The 27,095-nt window shown below is 46.1% G+C and overlaps 1 protein-coding gene and 1 long non-coding RNA gene across 3 annotated transcripts; both read left to right on the top strand.

Moving 5' to 3' along the window:
- The first annotated feature begins 15,724 nt into the window (after positions 1-15,724).
- Positions 15,725-17,799, top strand: LOC135818885 (uncharacterized). Of its 2 annotated transcripts, XR_010553803.1 has the most exons (4): positions 15,725-15,851; positions 16,393-16,518; positions 16,952-17,331; positions 17,582-17,799. It is a non-coding gene; the product is annotated as an uncharacterized LOC135818885 (long non-coding RNA). The 2 variants fall into 2 exon arrangements; XR_010553802.1 differs by having other exon boundaries at positions 16,952-17,799.
- A 208-nt stretch (positions 17,800-18,007) lies between these two features.
- LOC135819564 (uncharacterized) lies at positions 18,008-24,122 on the top strand. The gene is made up of 5 exons (XM_065332792.1): positions 18,008-19,122; positions 19,553-19,972; positions 21,167-21,316; positions 21,754-22,415; positions 22,948-24,122. Exons 1-5 carry the CDS (start codon positions 18,877-18,879, stop codon positions 23,342-23,344), a joined length of 1,875 nt encoding a protein of 624 aa, XP_065188864.1. The 5' UTR covers positions 18,008-18,876; the 3' UTR covers positions 23,345-24,122.
- Positions 24,123-27,095: the final 2,973 nt, after the last annotated feature.

The raw sequence follows: 27,095 nt of genomic DNA, 5'->3' as shown, positions 1-27,095 counted from the left end.
GAACACAAACAAATTGGTGTTATATATTATTCGACAGCCATACGTCCTGGTCCCCACAGGTCCAGTCAGTAAGCAAGCGAGCTAGCTCCTCCCATGGCATGTTGCAACCTCACTGCCACCATTTAAATGATCATTGCCGAAAATTGTTCTTTACGTCGTATATTCTACCTATATTTGATTACTGTGACACAGCGTGGTGCGGTCTGTGACAGGCCCTTGTTCAACTCTGGAAATACACCAGCGTCTGCTTCTACAAATCCTGTTTCGCAAAGATCAAGTATTCTCCTCCCAACGTCTCTACAGTTTAGCTTCAGTATCTCCCCTTTTAGAGCGACACAAGCAACATCTTTGCATCCTTGTACACATGATCTTTTTAGACCTGGCTCCCAAACATCTTGCTAAGTATAACTGGTTTGTGTCCACCAGATCAACACGTCATTCCTTTTCATCACTCCGTGCCAATACCTCCCTGTTTCTGAAATCTCCTATCTTCTCTGTGTACACTCTCTGGTCTTCCCTGCCCACTAGCCTTGAAGCATGCACAGACACTAAGGAGTTCAAGCTTCAGCTTCTTCGTCCTAAATAATCTCACCATTTTCGTTATGCCTCCCCTTGCAGAACTCTCTTTATTTCTCTCCTTATTATTCAGTCCGCCGGGTTGGCTACCACCCGACCTCTCATATTGGCAGTTTTCTGACGAGCAAGGAGATGTTGAATTAATAATAACAAAAATATTAAAAGCATAAACGTATTCGCAATCAACAGTTCATTCTCCGCCTCCATTACTTACATAAGGTACCAGCTTTTCCGTATCTGATCTTTGTGTTATCACTTGTGCAGTGTGTGAAATTTGATCAAGGTCAATGATGGATATTGTTTCAACTGAGAAAACATGAGTTAGGTACGGTTTCCTGAATGCACACACTGTTCTTTGGGAGAATCTGGATAACATCTGTTGTGAAGTTTGGCATAATTATAACAAGGGTCATGCGTAAGTGAATCTACTCTGGGCAAAGCATGTGCTTTGAGGTTCGAGGCTTTAGTACACTGTGCAGTATTGCAGGAAGTAATTCGTTGAGTCATCCAAGCTTGAAGCGGCCGGTCACACCCATTCCACGCTGAGATGGATATACGGTGTCATGTCATGTAGTTGCTATCAGAGATGCACACACTGCACCGTCCACGTCAGAACGTGCGGAAGCCGTCTACCACGTAGACGAAGGAACACATCCGCAAGGCTTCTGAGCTGAGGATGAGCGTCGAGACTTCATAGTGACTTCAAGGGACTAGTAACTGTTGTGTCGAAGGATTGATTTTGAGTAGTATGTTATCCACGCTTGAAGCGGCCGGTCACACCCATTGCCCGCTTAGATGGATATACCGTATCATGTTATGTATTTGCTATCAGAGATGCACACACTGCACCATCAACGTCAGAACGTGAGCTGTATGTGTTTATCGAATACACTGTATGAATTTCAGGAAGTAATTAGTTGGGTTACCCAAGCTTGGAGCGGCCGGTCACACCCACTGCCCGTGGAGATGGATATACCGTGTCATGTCATGTATTTGCTATCAGAGATGCACACACTGCACCGTCAACGTCAGAACGCTCGGAAGCCGTCTACCGCGCAGACCAAGGAACACATCAGCAAGGCTACAGAGCTGAAGATGAGCGTCGAGAATTGATAGTGCCTGCATGGGACTAGTGGTGTGGAAAGATTGATTTTAAGCTCGCAATCCGAGTTGCAACACAGCAAATCCCCCACAAGACGATCAAACGATATTATCTGGATATTGCAGAAAGGAACGACAAGAATATTGATCCTGACGGGTCGGTGTCCAGAGCAAGGTAAGATTGAAATGATAACGACACTATTCCCACGTTGTTTAGTATTGGCTATGGAAAAGCCTATGCATTTACGTGTGGAACTAGTTGGATAATTACCAGCCCAAAGATATCGTGTTAGATCAGAAATCCCAACGGACTCAATAGTAACTGAGAAGAAATTTGGAGGCTTCCTGCAGTTTCATAGTAGACACAATTGGGTGAACTCACCCATTCCACAAGAATACTCTGCAGATTTCTGAACCATTCCATTATATACAACGTTTCGGGCAAAGGCCTTCTTCAGGTAGTCAATGACGAAGGCCATTGGCCGAAACGTTGTATATAATGGAATGGTTTGGACTCAATAGTAATTTGTCGAATATTCGCACTCTTGCATAATAAATTTCTCCCTATTCCATGGCTGACTCTGACTCGCGATGCTTCGAGGGTCAAATAACATAAAATTAATGTTACACTGCGTGCGAAGCGTCACTTTAATACGTTTATTGCTGCGTCCCTTTTGTGGCACCAGTAATGTTTGAGCTGCTGGGTCCAGGAAGCATAACAAATCGTTGTGAGGTATGGAACAGCGAGAAACAGATAAATGTACTAGCAGGGTGTGGATATTTGATCAATGACTATTGAGACGTGTAGGAACTCTGATCTAGTACGATATCTCATCTGCTAGATTGAAGTGCTCTGATCTTATCTGCTGGATTGAAGTGTTCGCGGAGCACATAGTTCACCAATTTAGTCTAGGAAAAACTAATGCATGCGACGTGATGCTTTCTTAGCAAGTTCGTCAAAAGGAAAACATTTTGTTCCTCGTGCCATGTTATTGGCGGACGTGTGTCAAGTAAATCCGCGTAACGCTACCACGAGTTTGCAACACCCTGGGAACAGCTTACGTTATGAACTATGCGCATAGACATTTGTATCTACTTCAAAGAGTTTTCAATGGTTGTATTAGAGAGAAACGTGGCTGCACACTCTTTGGCTGACCATTGCAAAATAGGTTGGTGGTAAGAGCACCTGTAGAGGATGCCACTGGTCTGAATCATATATGTAAAAGAAATTCCCCCCGCTCCCCGCCACACAACCACTCTCCGACTCATCCACGCGGGCAAGAGGACGACACAGTTTCTTGAATAAGATCTCTTGGAATAAATAACTAACTGGTGGGCGGGAGAACGGGGGAGAAAAGACAAAGAAATAATAAACAACCAACAGTTATAAAACAGAGAAAAGGGCGAACACATCGAAACGACCAATCAGGGACTAATACGTACAGAACACATGACCAAGGCCAAGACAACCAGACCACGGACGAATCACACATGACTCTCATTCCCAGACCAAACTAGCACTGCGCATGTACAGCATTCACTTGACAGTCACGCTCACACAGACGGAAGCACATCCTCACACTCTGACAACGCGTACTCTTGCATGCACCACATACAGTCAGTATCGCGTATAGCGTTGGTGTTTGATTTTGAGCATTTTATCACTATAAGCGATATATCGCTATGACCGATACTGCATGAAATGTATGCGAGTGGGGTGTCAAACGACTCAGGGCGCCGTGCACATACGCACTGCATAGCTGGCTACAGCTCATGTCACACAACATCATCATTTCCTCACGATGGAGGCATATTTGGCAACTTGTACAAGCAGAACTCAACAAACAACACCGGATAAGTTAGTTCTTCACGAAGAAGTAACACCCTGTTCTCCTCTGACACCACTTGATTTTACAACAATCACTATAATCAAAAGGGTTTGCTCCCCACACCGGAGCTCGCGCTATTCCGCCGACTTTACTTGACACTTGACTGACTCACGACTGCCATCCAGAGCACACGAGAAGTCCATCGAACCTTCGACTCGGCAAACCTGCAAGAAAGCACCACTCCCTGCTCAATACACAGTGTTTCGGGGAATTCACCCCTCATCAGTTGAGCTTGAGTAGGCTGAGGAAGATTGTGCCTGAAGAGCACCACTTATATAGTGCTCTCCAGGCACGACCATCACCAGGGATACAAACTTACAGAGACGCTCCGTTTTCAGCGCGACAAACACCTCGTGAGCACCAGATAGCAGCGTGAGTCAGTGTCGCTCCTGGACGGTGAGACAGACGTCGAGGACCCTCGGTCATTCGCAACGCTGTCACCTCCAAGCCAACTAGTCGCAAGCCCGCGCTGGGCACAACAGTACGAAGTAGTGGTTGCGACCTCGGCGATGATTTGTAAGAAAAGGGTTTGCTCCCCACACCGGAGCTCGCGCTATTCCGCCGACTTTACTTGACACTTGACTGACTCACGACTGCCATCCAGAGCACACGAGAAGTCCATCGAACCTTCGACTCGGCAAACCTGCAAGAAAGCACCACTCCCTGCTCAATACACAGTGTTTCGGGGAATTCACCCCTCATCAGTTGAGCTTGAGTAGGCTGAGGAAGATTGTGCCTGAAGAGCACCACTTATATAGTGCTCTCCAGGCACGACCATCACCAGGGATACAAACTTACAGAGACGCTCCGTTTTCAGCGCGACAAACACCTCGTGAGCACCAGATAGCAGCGTGAGTCAGTGTCGCTCCTGGACGGTGAGACAGACGTCGAGGACCCTCGGTCATTCGCAACGCTGTCACCTCCAAACCAACTAGTCGCAAGCCCGCGCTGGGCACAACAGTACGAAGTAGTGGTTGCGACCTCGGCGATGATTTGTAAGAAAAGGGTTTGCTCCCCACACCGGAGCTCGCGCTATTCCGCCGACTTTACTTGACACTTGACTGACTCACGACTGCCATCCAGAGCACACGAGAAGTCCATCGAACCTTCGACTCGGCAAACCTGCAAGAAAGCACCACTCCCTCGCCGAGGTCGCAACCACTACTTCGTACTGTTGTGCCCAGCGCGGGCTTGCGACTAGTTGGTTTGGAGGTGACAGCGTTGCGAATGACCGAGGGTCCTCGACGTCTGTCTCACCGTCCAGGAGCGACACTGACTCACGCTGCTATCTGGTGCTCACGAGGTGTTTGTCGCGCTGAAAACGGAGCGTCTCTGTAAGTTTGTATCCCTGGTGATGGTCGTGCCTGGAGAGCACTATATAAGTGGTGCTCTTCAGGCACAATCTTCCTCAGCCTACTCAAGCTCAACTGATGAGGGGTGAATTCCCCGAAACACTGTGTATTGAGCAGGGAGTGGTGCTTTCTTGCAGGTTTGCCGAGTCGAAGGTTCGATGGACTTCTCGTGTGCTCTGGATGGCAGTCGTGAGTCAGTCAAGTGTCAAGTAAAGTCGGCGGAATAGCGCGAGCTCCGGTGTGGGGAGCAAACCCTTTTCTTACAAATCATCGCCGAGGTCGCAACCACTACTTCGTACTGTTGTGCCCAGCGCGGGCTTGCGACTAGTTGGTTTGGAGGTGACAGCGTTGCGAATGACCGAGGGTCCTCGACGTCTGTCTCACCGTCCAGGAGCGACACTGACTCACGTTGCTATCTGGTGCTCACGAGGTGTTTGTCGCGCTGAAAACGGAGCGTCTCTGTAAGTTTGTATCCCTGGTGATGGTCGTGCCTGGAGAGCACTATATAAGTGGTGCTCTTCAGGCACAATCTTCCTCAGCCTACTCAAGCTCAACTGATGAGGGGTGAATTCCCCGAAACACTGTGTATTGAGCAGGGAGTGGTGCTTTCTTGCAGGTTTGCCGAGTCGAAGGTTCGATGGACTTCTCGTGTGCTCTGGATGGCAGTCGTGAGTCAGTCAAGTGTCAAGTAAAGTCGGCGGAATAGCGCGAGCTCCGGTGTGGGGAGCAAACCCTTTTCTTACAAATCATCGCCGAGGTCGCAACCACTACTTCGTACTGTTGTGCCCAGCGCGGGCTTGCGACTAGTTGGTTTGGAGGTGACAGCGTTGCGAATGACCGAGGGTCCTCGACGTCTGTCTCACCGTCCAGGAGCGACACTGACTCACGCTGCTATCTGGTGCTCACGAGGTGTTTGTCGCGCTGAAAACGGAGCGTCTCTGTAAGTTTGTATCCCTGGTGATGGTCGTGCCTGGAGAGCACTATATAAGTGGTGCTCTTCAGGCACAATCTTCCTCAGCCTACTCAAGCTCAACTGATGAGGGGTGAATTCCCCGAAACACTGTGTATTGAGCAGGGAGTGGTGCTTTCTTGCAGGTTTGCCGAGTCGAAGGTTCGATGGACTTCTCGTGTGCTCTGGATGGCAGTCGTGAGTCAGTCAAGTGTCAAGTAAAGTCGGCGGAATAGCGCGAGCTCCGGTGTGGGGAGCAAACCCTTTTCTTACAAATCATCGCCGAGGTCGCAACCACTACTTAATCACTATAATCGATGCAAAAATAATGTAATAAAGGTCTTTTGAAATATGAATTTGATCACTATAGACGATATATTACTATAGACGATTATTACTATACGCGATAACTGTGTATACTTAGTTATGGCAAATGAAAATGAATTTGAGAAATTGATCACTATATCCGGTATATTACTTTAGCCGCCAACATTATAGGCGATACGTACTGTACCATAAACGTCACACATCACACCATACTCGCGCGTACACCTAGACCATATATGACATCAGACACTGGACTCCACAAGACAAGAACCAAATACAACGACATGCGTAAATCATAGTCGTACTACAAATTCGTAACATAGCCTTCCCCTCCGGCGAGAGTCGACCTCGACTCTCAGAACAAACGACAAAGATCAGAGAAAAGAAACAAGGGGAAACACACCCAAACGATAAGACAACGGAATGCTGTTGCCAGAGATGTGTGATCCGATTTGGAATAGGTAGCCTTCACGAAAGCAGAATCTTGGGAAATCGGCGTCTTGGCCAGTCGGTTGTTGTTGTTGGTGCGCCAAGCAGGGCAAAAAAAAAAGAAACACAGGTACAGCAGCATCTGATCAGTACAAGGTGAGGACAGCAGGAACAAAACAAACAACTGGTCACCAATACGCAAATAATATTATAGAGAAAAAACCACAGGGATTGAACCTGAAAAAACCACAGGGATTGAACCTGAAAAACACGGAACTACATCCGCTTCGCAAAACCAAAAAACCGAGAAAAAACTGTCAAGGACCGACTGGGGCGCGCAAGGGCCAACCAGCAACACGCGGAAACTCAGTCGGTAGACAATAAGACTCTTAATCTCAGGGTCGTGGGTTCGAGCCCCACGTTGGGCGCCAATGTAAAGGAAATTCCCCCCGCTCCCCGCCACACAACCACTCTCCGACTCATCCACGCGGGCAAGAGGACGACACTGTTTCTTGAATAAGATCTCTTGGAATAAATAACTAACTGGTGGGCGGGAGAACGGGGGAGAAAAGACAAAGAAATAATAAACAACCAACAGTTATAAAACAGAGAAAAGGGCGAACACATCGAAACGACCAATCAGGGACTAATACGTACAGAACACATGACCAAGGCCAAGACAACCAGACCACGGACGAATCACACATGACTCTCATTCCCAGACCAAACTAGCACTGCGCATGTACAGCATTCACTTGACAGTCACGCTCACACAGACGGAAGCACATCCTCACACTCTGACAACGCGTACTCTTGCATGCACCACATACCATAAACGTCACACATCACACCATACTCGCGCGTACAGCTAGGCCATTATGACATCAGACACTGGACTCCACAAGACAAGAACCAAATACAACGACATGCGTAAATCATAGTCGTACTACAAATTCGTAACATATAGGCCACATTCAATTAGACTTCAGAGGTATTTTCAATTTTTATCTCTCAAAAGTATGACATTTCGTCTTCTGTTATGCCTATTGCAGATTGCAATGGTTGTTACGTTCATACTATTCGTGTCATGTGTTTGTTCCGCTTCCGAAAGTCCACCTGAAAGTATATTCATAAGGTGGAGGGAGTTAAAAGGATAAAATTCTTACTTATGTTTCTGCATTTCCTTGATTTCCAATGCAGGGATGGTAGTCCTAACCATGCCTGCATCTCCTGGAAAAGTATTAGCAGTGTTGCTTTTGCTGGCAACGTCTGTGTTCAGCGATGGTGAGCGGCTCTCTCGGTCGGCTGACTCAGCGGTGTTACCAGCCACATCATCTCAAGTTCACCACGACCAAGGTGTAGTCCCCTCATACAATACCTTCACAGTGTTTGTTTCCAACAGAAGCGGAATTTCAGTTACTAGACCTACAGAGCCATGTGGTGCTGACCTTTTGCGACCATGCCTGACCGTACATGATGCCTGGATACAGGTTCTCCGGATGGTTGACGCGTACTCAGCCAACTACACACTTACAGGTACCTGTGTGGGGAAGAAATCTGTTAACGTTCAGATATATCTGGTTCCAACCGTAGAAACTGGATGCACATTGCAGCTAGGAAGGTCCCCATTGAAACTCAAGAGCGATTGTGTTAGAAGTCTCAAGATGTCGACCCTTGACACTCTTGGCTGCAACTTGACGACACTTCGAGGTGGCTTAATTTCTGTAAAAATGACTTTCGCGCAAACGATGCACTTCTCATGTATATTATTTAGCGGTCCTCGTGGCGGATCATCGAAGTCTGGATTCCTCATATCGCTGGAGATTGAACATTTGAACGAAATCGAGTTTATATCGTGTCAGTTTCTGCTTTATTCGGGAAACGGGGGATTGTTCATCAACAACCCATTTATAACTCGACGTATAGGAAATAATCCCCAGGCCAGGTTGATTCGTGTGCAAAACTGTTCATTCACAGCGCACCCAGCTGAATCCGGACAACCGCCCTTCCTCACCTATTCGGCAGTACGTGTCTTTCTGCACGCTTCCACTCAATTGATTGCTCTATTTGAAAACTGCCAAATGAGCAACATCAGAATGAGTAACATCAGACTGAATAACATGAAACGTGCCCGTACACGTACCCAGGCTGTACTTTCTATATACACAAACCGTCCTCGGACCACCAATGTCAGGATTGTCAACTGCAACTTCACAAATTGCTCCTCGGGTAGTATGATTAGGGTGTTAACTTATCCACTGCCGGGTCGCGACGTGACTCTTGTGACGGTGATCCGATCAATCATTGCACAAAGTCTCATCTTCCATAGTCCGATATACATTTCAACACATTCCAGAGTTCGAGTTGCAGTTACGGACTGCAGTTTTGTGGTAAACACTATCGGTCCGAATGCATGTTATGCTGGAATTCACGTTGTAAAATATCATTCGAAACCAGCGGAAATCCTTTTTCGTCGAGTTTCATTCGGTGAAGCGAATATCCTGGGAAGGTGCCCAAGTATGAATACTTCATCGTCTATTATTACTTTGATGGATCGACAAGCTGCGGATGAAGAAATGACTGTTGTTCAGTCGCGGGATTGCCAATTCCAATGCTCGATGGATCCACGGACGCTGAAGTGTATACCAATCATTTTAGCTATGGGTGCACCTGTCAAAGTTGACCTGCGCCGTCGGAATCATATCGAGTAAGTCTAGTCCATCATCTTAATTCTGTAGTATATACATGTATGTACGTTGATTGGAAGGCTACTAGTACTGTGCGGATTTGTTCTATTAGACGATAGGCTCTGGCGTTTGGATTAAAAACAAATTTGCACGTCCACGTTACCACCGGCTATACAATTGCGTTGAGGAACACAACCAGCTTAGGAAGTTTCGCATGTGCCAGGCCACCACCATGCTTGTGATACCAGGGTGGCAGATGCAGCGCCTAACGGCGAGGGTGAGGTGGTAAGTCTCACAACCAGTGCCCGACAAGGGGGCTAAGCTAGTTAGCTGCATCAATGTTACCCTCACTCCGAGTAGTGACTATCCAGTTGACCTTGGGTGTCGGCGCAGTATACTGCATGTAAAGTGGTTCAGGCATGTATCACCGCATTTGCTAGCACAGTACACCCTCCCTGCTCCCAGCGTGTGTCTCGAACTTGGATCTTGTGTCTCACAGGCAACCCCACAACCACTCGGCCAAATGGTACTTAGCTCTTCTATCAGTTTTGTATTGGTAGATTTGCAATCGACCAGCCGAGACCATACGACGCTTGCAGACACCAGCGCGAACACTGCACCAGTCACACTCACCAACAGCTAGGAGTTGCTCCTGACAAGCTTGGTTTCGTTCCAAATATATGTATGATGACTTTGTGCAGCTGGCAGCTTTAAAATATGACGTTACACGTCCAAAATGATTTTTGTTGGCTGTCACTCGGCTTCTACTTTACATCCAGTATTCTTTGAGACGTGCAGTTTTTAAGTGCAACCTATTCTGTGTATTTCTCTTTTTTCTTGTGCTTGACTTAGCACATGTGATATTTGTGTCGGTAGGGTTCATAGCATTTCCAATCTACACTATTCCATTCATGTTGTTTCTATTGGTAGGAGATATGAACGCAAAACACACCTCATGGCTTCCCACTGACATCACTGATAGAGTTTGCGACGTGCTGAGCTACCTACTTGGCACTGCAGGACTAAGCCAGCGCTTGTCTTTTCCGTCCTGTATTTCCAGAGGCAATTTGAGGTCCTGCCTCAACGCAGTCATCTCCAACGTACCAGAAGAAGACCTTCCTTTTTAATTTTTATTTCTATTACTTGGAAGTATACCAAATAGCGGAATAGCGCGAGCTCCAGTGTGGGAGCAAACCCATTCCTAAACAAAATCATCGCCGAAGTCGCAACATCTTCTTCGAAGTATACCAAAGTCCACTATATTCCCGAATATGTGCGAGAAAAGTGGTCGCGGGGCCAGGCTGCTCTGCTGACCTCAAAGGTCTCGGCGTCTACGCAGACAAAGCGCGCCATGATGCAGTAAAACAATGTGCAGGGGAGGAAGAGGAGAAATGAATAAAAGTGAGGAACGAGGACAATAGGTAGATTGTCGTGAGAGAAGCAGAGTGAACGATAACGTCACATTGTGGTAAGGGGGGGGGGGGGAGGATATTAGTGAGGCGCTGGTCTAAACCGTTTCACAGGGCAGCGGTGGCTGATTGCCAGTTCAGGTGCAGCAGATACTTGTTGCATTTTTCCTTGAAGGATTGGCGCTGTCTGGGTTGCGGCCGTGCTGGTAGAATGGTCGCTGGTAGCCTGTTCCACAAGGGAATAATGCAGTCTGGGTAGGAACCCTGAAGGCTGCTACGAATGCACAAAGGCACCGTCGATTTTAGCTGGAGCAGGTGCCAGTGGGCAGTCTCCCTGGCTAACCTAGTGGATCGACCACCCAATGGGCGGGGGTTGGCTGGAGGTGGGAGGATGGGCTTCAGGGGGCTTGTTGTTGGAGGGTAGGACAGCTTGACAGTGAACAAAAGGGCAGCAACATGTCGGCGGTGTTTCAAGCTGGGGAGCCAGGCGCCTGGGCCAATCACCTCCAATGCTTTCAGCTATATTTTGTTCAGCCTGGAAGTGCATGACCCCATCCACACCAGGCAATAGTATTCCATTGTGAGCCTTTCTAGACTGCCGTGCGGCCGCTGGAGTCCAACAGGGGTGCAACATTTCTCAGGAAGTGTAGGCGTTGGGCAGCCTTTGAGGCCACGGCCCGGAGGTGTGCTGAGTGGGACAGTTACGAGTCGAATGCTATGCCCAGAAGTTTTAATTCCTTCTCTTCAGGAACAGTCATTCCATTGAAGAGGACTGGTGGGACCGCTGGGGGAGGCTTGCGGTGGTCGATGTTGAGGGCCTGAGATTTGGTTGGCTCGAAGGTGACCTTCCAATTGGAACTCCAGAGAGACGGCATCCACTGCTTTCTGGAGTTGTGTTGCAGAGTCGGATATGCTGGCAGCGGCAGAGATGCACTGATACAGTGTCGTGTCATCTGCATAGGTGGTCAGCTCAGCGCCAGCAGGCAAGGTGCCGTCGTAGTCATTTACGTAAAGGAGGAATAAAGTAGGTCGAAGAATGCTAACTTGCGGTACCCTGCTTGGATATGGTGCAGGTAGGAGTCTTGGCCGCCCACAACAGCCTGCAGCCGCCGGTGGTGCAGGTAGCTTTCAAGCCATCCGAGAAGCGGGCCGGCTAGACCGTACACGGAAGCCTTGTGCAGCAGGCCATCATGGCTGACTTTATCAAAGGCGCCTGCTACATCTATCGCCAAAACATGGGCGGCTCCTCCAAGGCAGGCTGCTCTGGACCATTTCCAGTGGAGCTTGGTTAAGACGTCAGCTGTGCTCAGGCCCTTTCTGAACCCGAACTGTTTCGCGGAGGGACATTATGGGACTTCAGGAAACTGATTATTTTACGATTGACAATCGTTTCCATCACTTTGGATATTATGGACAGCAGAGACGCAGGTCTGTAGTTTTAATGCTTACATCAGGTGAGGAGCACATCGTATCCCCCTGTCGGAGCTTCAGATCATGTACTCTTCGGACGACATGTGACCATTGAGTGCCCACCACAAGAACCACCCCAGAAAAACGTCGAAACTTGGCGCTGAAACTGGGACCCTGATCGCGTCGTCGCACTGAAAGAGGCCCTGCACTCAATGCAACTTCGGCCACAGGCTTAGGAAATTCCGCAACTATCAATGTCAGACCTCTGGTCGCATTGGCATGACTCACTTATCAACACAGCACACGTGTCCAGTACTAACTTCGCACCACGACGTGTACATCATTCTCGCCCAGGTCGGCGACCATGGATGATTCACCAGCTTCTTTGCAGCAATAAACTCAAGCATCAGCTCTACCGTCAGTATCTCAGAACACGCAGCCCCGAGAACTGTCTCGCGTTCATTATTCACCGCAATATGACCACAACACAACTGAGAGAAGCTAAATCCGCCTTTGTATCCACTACGGCGCAAGGCGAAAGTAACTGGTGTCCCGCACCGAAACCTGTGCAAGTTAATAAAACCACTGCCGCCGTTCCGAAAATGGAGCTTCCACCTATTTCAGTGAACGAAACAGTGGCTAGATCCGATGGAGAAAAGGCGGAAGCGTTTAACAATTTTTCATTTCGGAAAGCCAGAAGTCTGTCTTCGGCCCAACTGAAGTCTTACCAGAGAAAGCCGTGTCCCGCATCATCGGAAGCAAACTGAAGGAAATCATCGCCACCCAGGAGGAGGCCAGAAAACTCCTTTTCGCTCTTGATTTCCGGCTAGGTACGATGACATCGCTACGAAATTGCTCAAGAACACTGCAGACGAAATATCGTGTTCCCTCGCAACGCTTTTCAATTAGTCCTTCTCGCGAGGCGAGCAGCCACAAGACTGGCGCGACGCCACTCTCAGTCCTCTACACAAGAAGGCCTCTCGAGCAGAGATCACCAACTATATTATGCCAATCTCACTCCTGAGCATTGTCAGCAAGGTTCAGGAGAGGATTGTTCACCAATGTCTCTACACCCACATTGAGCCACACCTACCGGCCGACCAATCTGGATTTCGAACTAAGGATAGTACTGAACTACTGCTCTCCCGCCTAGTGTATGAGATTTCCTCCAGCCGGGATTCCGGTCAGGCATTGTCAGCATGCTTCTTTGACTTGTCAACGGCTTTTGACCGAGTTTGGCATTTGGGCCTTCTGGCCAAACTCGAGCGCCTTGGTGTCCGTGGCATTGCCCTTACCTGGCTCACAAGCTACCTGACTCGCCGCCAACAACGTGTGAAGGTTGGCTCCGCTTTGTCATCGAGGAAATCCATTCCAGCTGGAGTACCCCAAGGCTTTATCCTGGGGCCTCTTCTTTTCCTGGTGTACGCAATCGACCTCCCCCCCAGCATGTAAAATCTCGCACACCAAATGCAGCCAGTTCGCCGAAGACACGCCGCTCATCGGGACGCAATAAAAAAATAAAGTAAGTAAATTATCGTGTCTGTTCCCGAAGGGAACTCACGGCGGCCGCTAACACCCGGTAAACCCTAGCGGCAGATGCGGCAGATCACGGCAGATCGGGACGCAATACACGAGGGATTTTTCAGCTGCATTCCTCCAACGTGCCGTGGACGCAGCAGGACGATGGTTGATGGATTTGCAGCTCCTCGTCAACACCACGAAAACCGTCGTCCTTTCCTTCCAATCCCAACACACCATCCACATCACGCTCCACTCGACTCTGGCGCAGCAGGTCCACCAACATAGGCATCTTGGTGTCGCAGTCCAAGAGGCTATGCAATAGACCCAATACATCATAGAAACCGCCAACAAAGCCAAAACACTACTATACCAACTCCACAAGACACGTGGCACAATGAGCCCTTCCAGCCTATTTTTAATCACCATGTGAAGATTCTTATCAACCACCACACCACACCGTTGCCCCTCTATACACGACCTACATCCGACCCGTTCTCGAATATGGCAGCCTTGCCCTCTCTAACAACACACAGGAACAGCGGGACACACTGGAGAGAATTCAACGCCGTGCTATAGCATCTGCCTTCAGATTCCCGTCTTTGCACCAGTTCCCCACAGTTCCCTCCTCCATCACGCAAAGCTTCCCACACTTAACTCATGACTCCTTTTTGAACAAGTCCTAGAAGCATGGGCCATCCAACACCAAACCCCGAGCCTCACCACACCTGCAACAACCATATATTGCAGGACAAGGTCAACACCAACCATACACCCTTCGACAGACAAGAACCTACTCCATCGGACACGCACACACAAACAGGCACGGAGATTCCCCCCATCAACAGAGCCCTTACGGTCTACAACTCACTCCCTATCGACATCACAACCCAACATCGTAGAAATTCTTTCCAAAACAATGCATCCAGTCTTCTTTTGATCAAGACCTGTTCCGCGCATTCCCCAGGTTTCTGATATCTCGAACGTCTATTCAACTATCTCGATCACCCCTGCTAACGTTATTGCCCCTGCTTGTTTTTCACCATCCATTGCTACTTGCCTCCCCGGGTAATTTCCATTTAGCTGTTTCTGGCTAGTATCAGTTCTATCACACTTATCAATTGTCCATATTAGCGTCACGCCATCGTGGAATAAAAGCATATTTTTATTATTATTATTATGTTTATTTGTCACACATGATAGTTTGTTGAGTGTACAAGCATTGCGCTAATATCTTGACCCATTTCATTCAATATCCTGCATCTCCTCTGATGAGTACCCGTCATCATAATTATTTAGAAAGAAACAGAGCTTGTAAATAGCAACTTCTACTTCAGAAGTAGCTGTTGTGGAGTGTCACTGGTGCAGTGTTCGTGCTGGTTTCTGCAAGCGTCGTTTGGTCTCGTCTGGTCACAAGAAAAATATGCCACTACTGTTTTACGAACCTACTGAAAATAACATCAACATTCTATTTGTATTGTTGGTAGCAATAGAGAGAGACAAAGAGAGAGATAACCCGGGGCCAAGCCCACCACGCAATAGGAATTAGACTCACACTTAGAACATGGACAAATTATGCGGGCGTCCATTAACCACATTAATTGACATAATCAAACACCATGTGAAGATTCTTATCAACCACCACACCACAACGTTGCCCCTCTTGACCAACTGAAGAGCAGCAACATCACTGTTACTGAAGTCTTCGCTCTAGGCTAGAAAAAGCATCAATATATTTTACAGAACGTTCGTTTCTCATGCTTCAATGGTTTGAAACACGAAACGATCAGGTTTTATTAGTGGCTGGCAGTCACTTCTTGTATCGAATCATTAGTATTATCGCTTTGTCACGATCGTGGCCCGACGAAGAGCGAAGAGAGATTATTAATTCCAAATAACCTTGCTGTTAAATCCGACTATGTCCAGAGATGTTTGCATGGCTGCGTGTAAATTAAGGGAGAGAAAATCCATATTTATTTTTGAAAGAAATGATCCTTAAATTTGGTACAATTTACACGATAAAATATCTAAACGGTGCATATTGCATCTCTTTTTCCTATATATTATGCAGAGGCAAGTCTTTCATTAGCGCTCCGGTAGTTTCTCAAAATGGTATACTCAATCTCTTCGGCATTCTAGCAACTGTTGTGGATATTGGCACATTTGTGCAAGAAAGTGGCCTGAGCATTGTAAAGGTTAATCCGGTAAGTATATTGTTCATGTATGAGCTGAAAATGCAAGAACTTAAGTGCTCACGACGCTTTAGAAGCACTTTGATAACTATGAAGTGGCGAGCGATACTGTGCGGTGATTCCATACTTTATGTACAATTGTCCTCTACTCTTCCTCATGCGCTCTTCAGCCGACTAGCTGCTACCCTCAGTATCCACTACATAAAACAGAAATTCCAACACCGAGGGGTTACGGGTACTGATAATAACTTTTACCTTGACAGCTGTTTTACGTACATGTACAAAAAAGCTCGTAAGAGAAGGTGAGACTGAATAGGATCACAGTTGCTTTTACTGAAAAATATAGGCGCAATGTATTGAGCAAGGCGTGAAACTGAGAAAGAATGGAGCATTGCATTGCGAAGAGCACATCTACGCCTAAAGTAGAAACGTTTGCAGGAGAAAACTCCCTTACAAGCCTACACTCAACAGAATGTCATGGCCAGTGCCAATGACAGGTGTATATTTTCGGTTCGTTTTTCCAGCTTTGTTCTCCATAAAAATGTGTCTACAGGCGAATCTACAGCACTTTCTGAGGCGAAATGTGTCCTATGGGTGGCCTACTGTCGGAGCCAGTATTCGTAAGCAGTACAGGGATATCGGACGATGCTCACTGGATCCGAAGATGCACAGCCCCTCGGTAAGACAAAGGCTAGAATACCTACAGACGCTATGGAGAGGTTGTGGTATGAAATGAGCTGCATGGTTCTTATTGTTACTGTTGTTATTGATACAAAATTTGCTGGTTCACCGTACTGTCAATAGTGAGAATGAGATGAAGGGTGGTAAACAAACACGGTTAACTAAAAAGTACATTTACGAATGAGACAGAAAAGATAAAAGAGAGAGAGACGATTAATTACACACATCTTCAACCTTCAAGGGGTTATTCTTTACAAAAATGACGATAATTTCTGACCCGCTCGTCTTGATGTTTGCAGTCTGGTTCAATTTCTGTGAAGACGCACTAAGCAGAATCTCAGTTTGAAGGCAATAGCTACGGTAGATATTTGTTTAAACCATCAAGAACTGTTTTGACTACCTATGTTTGTGTGTTGCTTATGCCTCTCCAGCTGAGCGTCCGTAAAAAATGCTACATACAAGCCGATCCGATTGTTCTCCTCGAAAATCAACCCGCTACCAAGAGCTACCAGAGGGGCTCAAGAAGTAATGGGTCTTGTGCAACATTCGGTGCCACTTTTGTTGATACAAATCAACTGAACAATGACGATACAAGCATGGATCAATGGCACCAGTGCGCTGTTAGTAACTCCTCTATTTTTGCCGTAACTAACCCGAACAATGCGCTCGGCAAAATGTTAAACCTCAGCACCGCCTGGATTCTGCTGGGACAATCAAGTACGGAGTGCTACAAGCATCTCGGTAATACCTGGCTCTACACTAGAAATCAGTGTAGTATGAAAATGTTACAGGAAACTTACATAATGAAAAGGTAATTACGTTTTATGGGAATCGAATATTGAATCTCACAAACAAAGTGCAGTTCCGGTGGAACATTCTCATCCATACTAAGCCCACCCTAAAATATCTCTCGAGCAAACACGCAATAGTACACACCATCGGAAGTTATCCAATACGTAAAATAAATCGAAGTCGTTCCAACAAAGACTTTACAGCTTACTACAGAAGTCCTTTCACACCGCACGGAATCTATCCACGTTTCTACACCCTTTGCTTTTTAGATTGTCTGCAGGACAATCCGACAGCGCACTTCAACTCCTTGCTGAGCGAATGAGCGGCAACAATGTGAGGGACCTCAGCAACGTTATCATTTCCGGATCACTTATATTGGTTCCGTGGTCACATTTTAGCGGCATTCGTTGGAGCTCCTCTACGGGAAAGGGTTCTGGGCGGGTTCTCTCACGTATTACTTTATACCCAGCGCCAGGAGAGCTTATTACTGTCAATATTCGCACCTATGATAACTTCCTGTCTACGACAAGTTCTCTAATAAAAGTCAAGGTAAGTTTTAGTTTGGCAGGATTAATTGTTTAATGAAATCCCGAATTTCAAGTGGTGTGACGGTTTCTTTTCTTCAGCTGTGAAAAGAGTGGTGCTGGGGGGGGGGGGGTGTTTTGTAACAGACAATGGACAAACCCTTTACTTATGTTAGAATCACCGGATCACACACGCGAACAGCCACGGTTACAAAAGGACGAAGGTCAATATCTCTTAGTCTCAAATCGAGATTCGTTGGAAAGAGAGCGAGAAAATGTCCAAATCAGAGCTTATCAAGGGCCTGGGTAGCTATGGAAATGAATGTACGAGAGCGCGAATCCAGCTACCCAGGCCAACGGAAGAAAAGGTTAGAAAAGGGAACAAAGGTGAGTACGAGAGTGTAAAGGTGAGTATGAGAGTAAAGGTGAGTACGAGTCTGTAAAGGTGAGTACGAGTCTGTGAGTGCATACGAGTGTGCGAGTGCGTACGAGTGCTAGCATTATGTGAGTTCGTGAACCTAACTCTTATAATGATTTGAAGGCTCCACGTGGAACCTTTCTTCTGATGTGAACGATGGCAGAACAACACGCGAAGAGTATCTAGTGCTCTATCTAGGTGGACGCTTTGACAAGCCAGATAATTATGGCCTCCTAACCTCCCCAGGAGCCCACTGTGGGTGATTATGACAGCATAAAGTATAGGTATTAGCGATATAGATTCTACAGTTGCTTGTGTCTGTCACTATCACAGTGTGTCTTTTGACCCTTTCTGCAGCTGCCCTTCCATCATCACACGAGCGCTCCAAAAGAGACACATTATACCTATCGAATTAGAAGTTGGCTCGATTAACGTTGAAATCGTTCGCCGTTTTGTCTCTAAATAGAGTTTGCAATGCACTATGACATTATGTAGAGCATTGTCGTTTGACATGGAATGAAGGGCCGTTGATATGTTGGAGACAGATTGAGGATATTCATGAATTGTCTTTTTCTTTATGTACTGCCAAACGTTGTAGATTAACAGTCAGGATGATGTTTATATGCTACGCTATGGAACAAGACATAGCGATAGAGGTCTGTATGAGCACCTGGAAGAGATGTACTTCATGTCCAGCTCGCCTCTCACCGGCATAGCCCTTGGCGGAGAACCAGGAGCGCGAGGATTCTTCCGTTTCAGGGTGTTGGATGATACTGCCAAAGAAAAGAAGTCTAAAGATGGATTCTACTTGGATGTGCCATTTGAGTTGCGACCTTGTTTTGGAGGCTTCTACGGCCCTCATGTAGCGGTAAGGCATTGGACAGAAATAATAGATTTAATATGTTAGGCTCCAAGTTTATGTTTTCAAGTATGAATGTGGTTGTGTATTTGGCGTGGTTCTAGGCGTGATCGCCATCTATTTCCTTTCTGATTTTGACGTAGTCCACTAGCTATTGGGTAAATCATTCATTCGCTTTGTGTTGTATTTTTATTCCTGGCATATAGAAAATGGTTGGCCCATGTGACTCTGAGGACAGAGTCATCAGATCCCACACCGACGAAGTTGTACATGTACTTGTCGTAGGATCAAAACCCGTAACCAATTTGTTGTTTGGAATTGTTTGTGTGTGAAATGGCTACCGAGGTTAGCAACCTGTCGGCTCAGAGCGATCGAGGAGAGTATTTTGCATCAAACCATTGTAATTCTATTTCCTTGAATTATTTATATTGTGCATCAGGTCACCATACCCTACAAGCCACTGACTCCACTGACCAAAGTGTGCTACTATATGAACTCTATAGGGATAAAGAAGTACAGCAAGGGTCGTTATTTGCACATGAAACCGGGTTATTGGGCCGGTAATGTTGCGACCAATAGCCATCATGACTCAGAAAAGGAACCTCTTGATTGGAAATCTACTGCTGTAGATGTGGTGTTTGAAACGGAGAGCAACATTTCGAATAGCACATTCAAAGAGACGCAGGCGTATGCATCATTCGTCGATTACCCGTTCGGTATTGCACAGTGCACGAATGGACTTTGCAAGAGTAGTGCGTGGTTCTACAATGGATCGGGAACGCCAGCATGTGTTGGCAATGCCGCGGGTATCTTGTGTGGAGAATGCAGAGCCGGTACAAGACTGAAGCTAGCATTAGCGGTAAGAATAGTAACATGGCCTACAGAATATTCAGGTGACAATGATGCATTCTGGTTCAGCTCTCAGTCTGGTGTGTTGTTTTTTTGTTAGGGGTGAAAGTTTTAACCGAAATCCAGAGTTCGAATACTCTGATTTCCTCCGATCGAATGTTGAAGCATTCGAGAATTCTTTATCTCCTAAAATTGCACACCAAGGGCCATAAAATCACATGATACAGCCTTGATTGAACCGAGTTGAAGTCATGTCATTCGGGTATAGTGGGTTTCCTTTGGTGTAGGCCTCGACCAAATATGCTAAACAAAGAGCACATTATGCCCGTCGCATATCAGGGAAAGCGTCCATAATATGCCAAGGGCTTAGCAAGATATGCAAAAAAATATGCCAAAATATGCCAAAATATGCTCGTCATAAGCAGAAAGTGTAGATCATTTCAGGTAAATTACAACCTTGGAATATTCATTGGCTTCACGGCTATCATGCTTATAGTGCAAATCAAAACACATGCGGAATAGTATGGCTGGGGTGTGTCCGCAGCAACCGTAGTGATAGTGTTCATCCATGCGGGAATGTAGCAAACGCCTCAGCCATTGCAAATTCATCCATAAAAGGCATTTCTGAACGCATTTTGTCCATGATATGAATGTTTTGTCCTCATTTTCTTCATAATATTTGAATTATATGCTGGCCCCATTACAATATTCCCTTTGTCGCTCAATATGCCATATTATATGAACTATCTCACAAAATGCGGTGAAATATGCGCAAGCATATTTGGTCGAGGCCTACTTTGGTGGTGGGTCATTTGGGCTCCCTCTACTCGTGAACTTGGTTCACCACACAGACTGCACATCAATATCTGACCACTGCTGCTTTGAAACTGCAGATTTCTGTGGTAAATGCATGTGCCAAGTATAAACGAGTACTCTGATTTTTTCCGAGTACGATTTTGTTTGAAAAAACCGAGCGAGTACTCGAGTATTCGGTATAATTGTTTCACCCCTAATATTTATATTTTTTATTTGGTAACCCTGAGCGACACACACTTAGCATGTTTGCGCAAGCCTTCCTCTTGGACTTCTAAAAATAGTCGCGGAACTAATCCGGCCAATACTGCATGTGCAGCATTGGCCGGGTTTGTTTTGGCGACGGTATTACATGATTGATTTTACTTGCCTCTTCCGTGTCGTTGTACAGAAATGCGTTGATTGCCCAATGACGTCATCTATTCCACTATGGGTATACGTCATAACCATGGTGGTAATGACAGTCCTGACATCCATTCTGCTCTTCTACTTCAATGTTGGCCTTTCACCAGTTCTGGATAGCTGGCTGTTCTTTGTGCAGGTAGTATTGGTTATTATCCGTTTTTGAAATACATATCACATAATGAAAGGATATTTTCATGTACATGCATATCAGTTGGCGCAACTTCCTTTGAATCAGGATTTTTTTATCAGAGAAACCATGCGCATGAAGCCTGATTGAAGGCACCAGACAGCATTTTGTTCGATGAAGCAACTTTAAATCTCATTCTTGGTTTCAAATAGTAAACCACAGGTCAAAGATTAACGAATGCAAGTGGAATTTGTTTTCATAGTCTGTAACAAAGTACCAATCAGAAGAAAGGTACACATGATCACTAGAATAGATCGGAAGATCAAACGTCAAGAAAGTTATGAAGTAAGGTATCAGTGATGTGCTGTGTTCGGAAGGAACTCGTACTACATGTATGTTGAAACTAGAGCCTGCCATGATTTCTGCTTCTTTTGGTTGTTATTCAGGCGTCTTGGTATATCATCCCGAACAAAGTTACATTCTTTCACAGCAGCATCTACACCGTGTTGACTTTCGGACTCGGACACGTCTGTCTCAAAGAGGACCTAAATCGACTTCAAGTCAGCACTCTAATCCTCATCCAACCAATCACACTTCTTCTCATCTTCCTGGCTATACGCATTGCACGATCGTACAACTACCTTGGAACTCGATTGGCAAGACTTCAGAGCCACATGAAACTAGTGCGGGTCATGTGGTTTGTTCTGGTCTACAGCTACTTTATGCTCACCTTCACAGCTCTCAGTGTGTTCTGGTGTGTGAAAATCAACGACAGGCTGGTGCTTGCCATGGATGGTTCCGTAGACTGCTATGTGTCACCTCATCTAGGCTATGTCCTGGCAGCGGGCGCAATCCTGGCCATAGTTATCCTCCCACCGCCGTTGGTATTACTCATTCGACGAACACATGGTCATATCATGTTGAAGGGTTTCGTGGACGAGGCGTGCTGCATGTACACTGATGAGTGCCGCTGGTGGTCAGCTGTGAACCTGTTGAGGCGTATTGCCATTGGCCTGCTTGGATCACTACCGTTTTCGAGCGCGGTTTCCAGACTCTTGGTGACATCTGGATTCCTTCTGCTACTTCTGATGGTGCATAGCACAGTTCGGTACGTTCATTTCTTTCTTTTTTTTCTTTCTTTTTTGATCCGTGTTGCTGCTTGGGTGTCAAATACACCATGGCTTAGTGGTAGGGAATCGCTGGTCATAAGCGAGGGTCCCTGGTTCGAGTCAAGGTTTTCTTCAGACCGTTTCCCATTTCCAACTTCCCCACAAAGTAATGAATATTTTTCACAGCCTTAAACCATAATGATTATATAGTGAAGAACGGTAGCGAAGATGAGATCCGATCAGATTACTCGACCATGGGTCTCTGTCTCGTTGCTAGCTGGGTGCACTGACAGGGAAATAGATTCTGTACCCTCCGCGAGTGTGGAGTGGACGATTGATCCTGTTATGGCTGTTCTTGGGTTCATGGACAAATGGCGCTTGTCATTCCTTGTCGCAACCAAACAAGTGTCTGCGTGCAATTATGTAGATGTGCTAGACTTTGACAAAGACAAGACAAAGCGGATTTTATCATCTTCCTGCTGCATGACTTTATAATTACAGTTTGTGTGGTCTTTCTGCTCCCTTGTTCAGGCCTCTTCGGAAGGGTGATTTAGCAGGTGTTGGCTACAACACATGGGAGTCATTCATGCTCTGCATTTCCATCTGTATCGCAGTACTCTACAGTGTCATGTACGCGTCGCACATGACCGAAAGCTATGTGCTACGGGTCAGTGGGGCACTCTTCTTTACGCCCACTGCGTTGGTGCTGGCAGCACTCTTCTACCGACAATGCCTAGCCAAGGAGGGAGGCTACGGAAGATTCAGGATCCTCTCCGTTCGCCGCATCTGGCAGCATTGGCAGAGGGGACGTGGACGGGAGAGAAACGAATCACACCTGGACGAATCAGCTTTGGCCAACTTGATAGACGACATCAGAGACCCACTCTTAGTTGATAACATACGTGATCAACAAGAGGGTCGCCTCTAAATTATGTTGTGTGATCATGCACCTGACAGATCTTCAACAACACGAAAAACTGTATGCGTTGTAAATAGGCCTGTAATTTTTAGTTTTTTTAGTTAGTATTCTCCACCTTTGGTCTATTTGCGCTCACATCCCTAGATCTACGCAGCAGCACCATATACGTTCAAGCGCATCTTTGTTTAGGTGTTTTACTTTAAAAAGCTTCAGCTTTAGACGCAAAGCAAGAAAAGCCTAGACACGCATTCTTGGTACTAAGACACTAATAACTATGAAGAGAGGAATGGATGAGTATCTGGTCTTCTGTACTAACATTGAATGACAACATGTTGCCATATGGCTCTCCTACATTTGCATGCGTATTGCAGCACAAATTCTGTATTGGAACACTCCAAGCTTCAGGCAATCGCTGATTCGTCATTTGTCCTGGTGTCTGCAGAGGATCTCTTCTTTCCAGAGTATGAACATTCATTGAAACATTCATGCATCTCGTACTTGCGCGGCCCTCCCAGTCAATATTACTACCCATTTTAGTTAAGAACAATATGCCACACTGGCGGTGGCAACAGAATGATACACATTTGGATGCACATGTTGTTCTACAAGGTTTTTTCCCTTCCTACATGTCCATGTTCGCACGAGCCTTTTTCTTACCGCTTTCTCCATATTTTCATGCTCATGGCATTGGCTAATTTCTTCAGTTTGGTGAACAGAGCCCTTTGCTATGTAAAACATTGGGCTCATTATGTACATTATAACCATAAAAATTGACTTCTTCAAAATTGCTAATGAACTCGACAAATACTGGTTTACACCACATGGAGTACATCGGAATAGGATGGCAAAGACAGTTATTTATACACACCCTACACCGGCTATAGATTTGCACGATGTTTTCGTCGAAGAAAACAGTAGATATCCTAAAAGAGTCATACTCGCTACTAGTGTGGGTGATTGAATTCAAGAGGATCTGATAAAAGTTTCACTAGCACCATGGATTACTCAACAGTAAATCTAGGCAGAAGTAGTCCATGGTTAACAGGTATGTACACTTCAAATATTTTAAATAAATAGACCATAAAATCTACTAAGGTGGCAGTGAAAACATTCAACCGGTCAAGCCAGTTAGCTGGAACACACACACACACACACACATATTCTCTCTCAAACACACACACGCACACGCACAGGCACACGCACAATACTCATTCTGTCACTCTCACACCCATCACCCACCCACTAGCAAACACCCACATACACGAACCCACACTTTCTCTGTCACGCCCCCCCCCCACCTCTTTCTCTCTCTCTCTCTCACACACACACACACACAAATACAAACCAGCAGCATGACTATAAAGCTTGAGTCACGTGATCCTGTTGACAAAGTTACGAAGGTAAAACATGTTTTCCTGACGAGTCTTGGCAACTAGCTGAGACCTTCTGTTGATGGAGCGTGTCTTGTCGGCCTAGGCAATATCTAGCCTCTCGCCCAGATACAGATTGCAGCTACTCGAGATGTTAGATAATGATGTTACTCTCCTCACAACGGACCACCTGATACTGTATGGTTTGTGTCCATTGTATAGTCTCCAAATATGTCATGACAGTCTTGTTGAGCACTCATACTTCCGGTGACGATTGGTTTGTTCATGACCATTGAATCTTGAAAACCAATTATTATATACATGTATCAGAGGCCATACAAAGCACACAAGTATTCGCAATCAACAGTACATTCTCAGCCTTCATCACTTACATAAGGTACCAGCTTTTCATTATGGTCTTTGTGTTATCACTTGTGCAGTGTGTGAAATAGATTTGATTGAGGTCAATAATGGATATTTGTTTCAACTGAGAAAGCATGAGTTAAGTACGGTTTCCTGAATGCACACGCTGCCCTTTGGGAGAATGTGGATAACATCTGTTTGTGAATCTTGGCACAATATTATAATAAGGGTCATGCGTCAGTGAATCTACTCTGTGCAAAGCATGGGCCTTGAGATGCGAGGCTTTATTACTCTGTATGTATTGCATGAAGTAATTAGTTGGGTCAACCAAGCTTGAAGCGGGCGGTCACACCCATTGCCCGCTGAGATTTATACACATGTTCGTCATTCTTTCATGTGTTTGCTATGTGAGATACACACCCTGCACCATCAACGTCAGAACGTGCGGAAGCTTACTACCGCGCAGACGAAGGAACAGATTCGCAAGGCTTCAGAGCTGAACATGAGCGTCGAGAATTGATAGAGCCTGCAAGGGACTAGTTGTGTCAAAAGATTGCAATCCGAGTTGGAACACTGCATATCTCCAACAAGACGAAGAGAAGATATTATTAGGATATCGCAGAAAGAAACGGCAAGAATATTGCTCCTGACCGGTCGGTGTCCAGCGCAAGGTAAGATTTAAATGATAACGGCACCATTCTCACGTTGTTTAGTGTGGGCTAAAGCATTTACGTGAGGAACCAGTTTGATAATCACCAGCCCAAAGATATCGTATTAGATCAGAACTCTTACCGGTCTCTAGAGTAAATATTAGTCGAATATCCACACTCTAGCATTATCTGTTCTCACTATTCCATGGTTGACAATGATTCGCGATGCTTCGAGGGTCATATGACGTAAATGTTAAGTTATTGCTCAATGCAGGGATGGTAGTCCTAACCATGCCTGCATCTCCTGGAAAAGTATTAGCAGTGTTGCTTTTGCTGGCAACGTCTGTGTTCAGCGATGGTGAGCGGCTCTCTCGGTCGGCTGACTCAGCGGTGTTACCAGCCACATCATCTCAAGTTCACCAGGACCAAGGTGTAGTCCCCTCATACAATACGTTCACAGTGTTTGTTTCCAATAGAAGCGGAATTTCAGTTACTGGACCAACGGAGCCATGTGGTGCTGACCTTTTGCGACCATGCCTGACCGTACATGATGCCTGGATACAGATTCTCCGGATGGTTGACGCGTACTCAGCCAACTACACACTTACAGGTACCTGTGTGGGGAAGAAATCTGTTAACGTTCAGATATATCTGGTTCCAACCGTAGAAACTGGATGCACATTGCAGCTAGGAAGGTCCCCATTGAAACTCAAGAGCGATTGTGTTACAAGTCTCAAGATGTCGACCCTTGACACTCTTGGCTGCAACTTGACGACACTTCGAGGTGGCTTCATTGATGTAGTTATGACTTTCGCGCAAACGATGCACTTCTCATCTATATTATTTAGCGGTCCTCGTGGGAGACCATCGAAGCCTGGATTCCTCATATCGCTGCTGATTGAACATGTAAACGAAATCGAGTTTATATCGTGTCAGTTTCTGCTTTATTCCGGAAACGGGGGATTGTCCATCAACAACCCATTTATAACTCGACGTATAGGAAATAATCCCCAGGCGAGGTTGATTCGTGTACAAAACTGTTCATTCACAGCGCACCCAGCTGAATCCGGACAACCAACCTTCCTCACCTATTCGGCAGTACGTGTCTTTCTGCACGCTTCCACTCAATTGATTGCTCTATTTGAAAACTGCCAAATGAGCAACATCAGAATGAGTAACATCAGACTGAATAACATGAAACCTGCCCGCACACTTACCCAGGCTGTACTTTCCATATACACACACAATCCTCGGACCACCAATGTCACGATTGTCAACTGCAACTTCACAAATTGCTCCTCGGGTAGTATGATTAGGGTGTTTACATGTCCACTGCCGGGTCGCGACGTGACTCTTGTGACGGTGATCCGATCAATC

Source organism: Sycon ciliatum, chromosome 6, assembly GCF_964019385.1.
Source record: "Sycon ciliatum chromosome 6, ocSycCili1.1, whole genome shotgun sequence".
Classification (NCBI taxonomy): Eukaryota; Metazoa; Porifera; class Calcarea; order Leucosolenida; family Sycettidae; genus Sycon; species Sycon ciliatum.
This window is presented reverse-complemented; position numbering and strand designations above follow the sequence as displayed.

Coding starts and splice junctions, on each gene's coding strand:
- LOC135819564 (XM_065332792.1), top strand. CDS start 18,877: ATGCTACGCTATGGAACAAGACATAGCGATAGAGGTCTGTATGAGCAC. Junction 19,973..21,166: donor GACTGAAGCTAGCATTAGCG/GTAAGAATAGTA, acceptor GTCGTTGTACAG/AAATGCGTTGATTGCCCAAT. Junction 22,416..22,947: donor ATGGTGCATAGCACAGTTCG/GTACGTTCATTT, acceptor TCCCTTGTTCAG/GCCTCTTCGGAAGGGTGATT.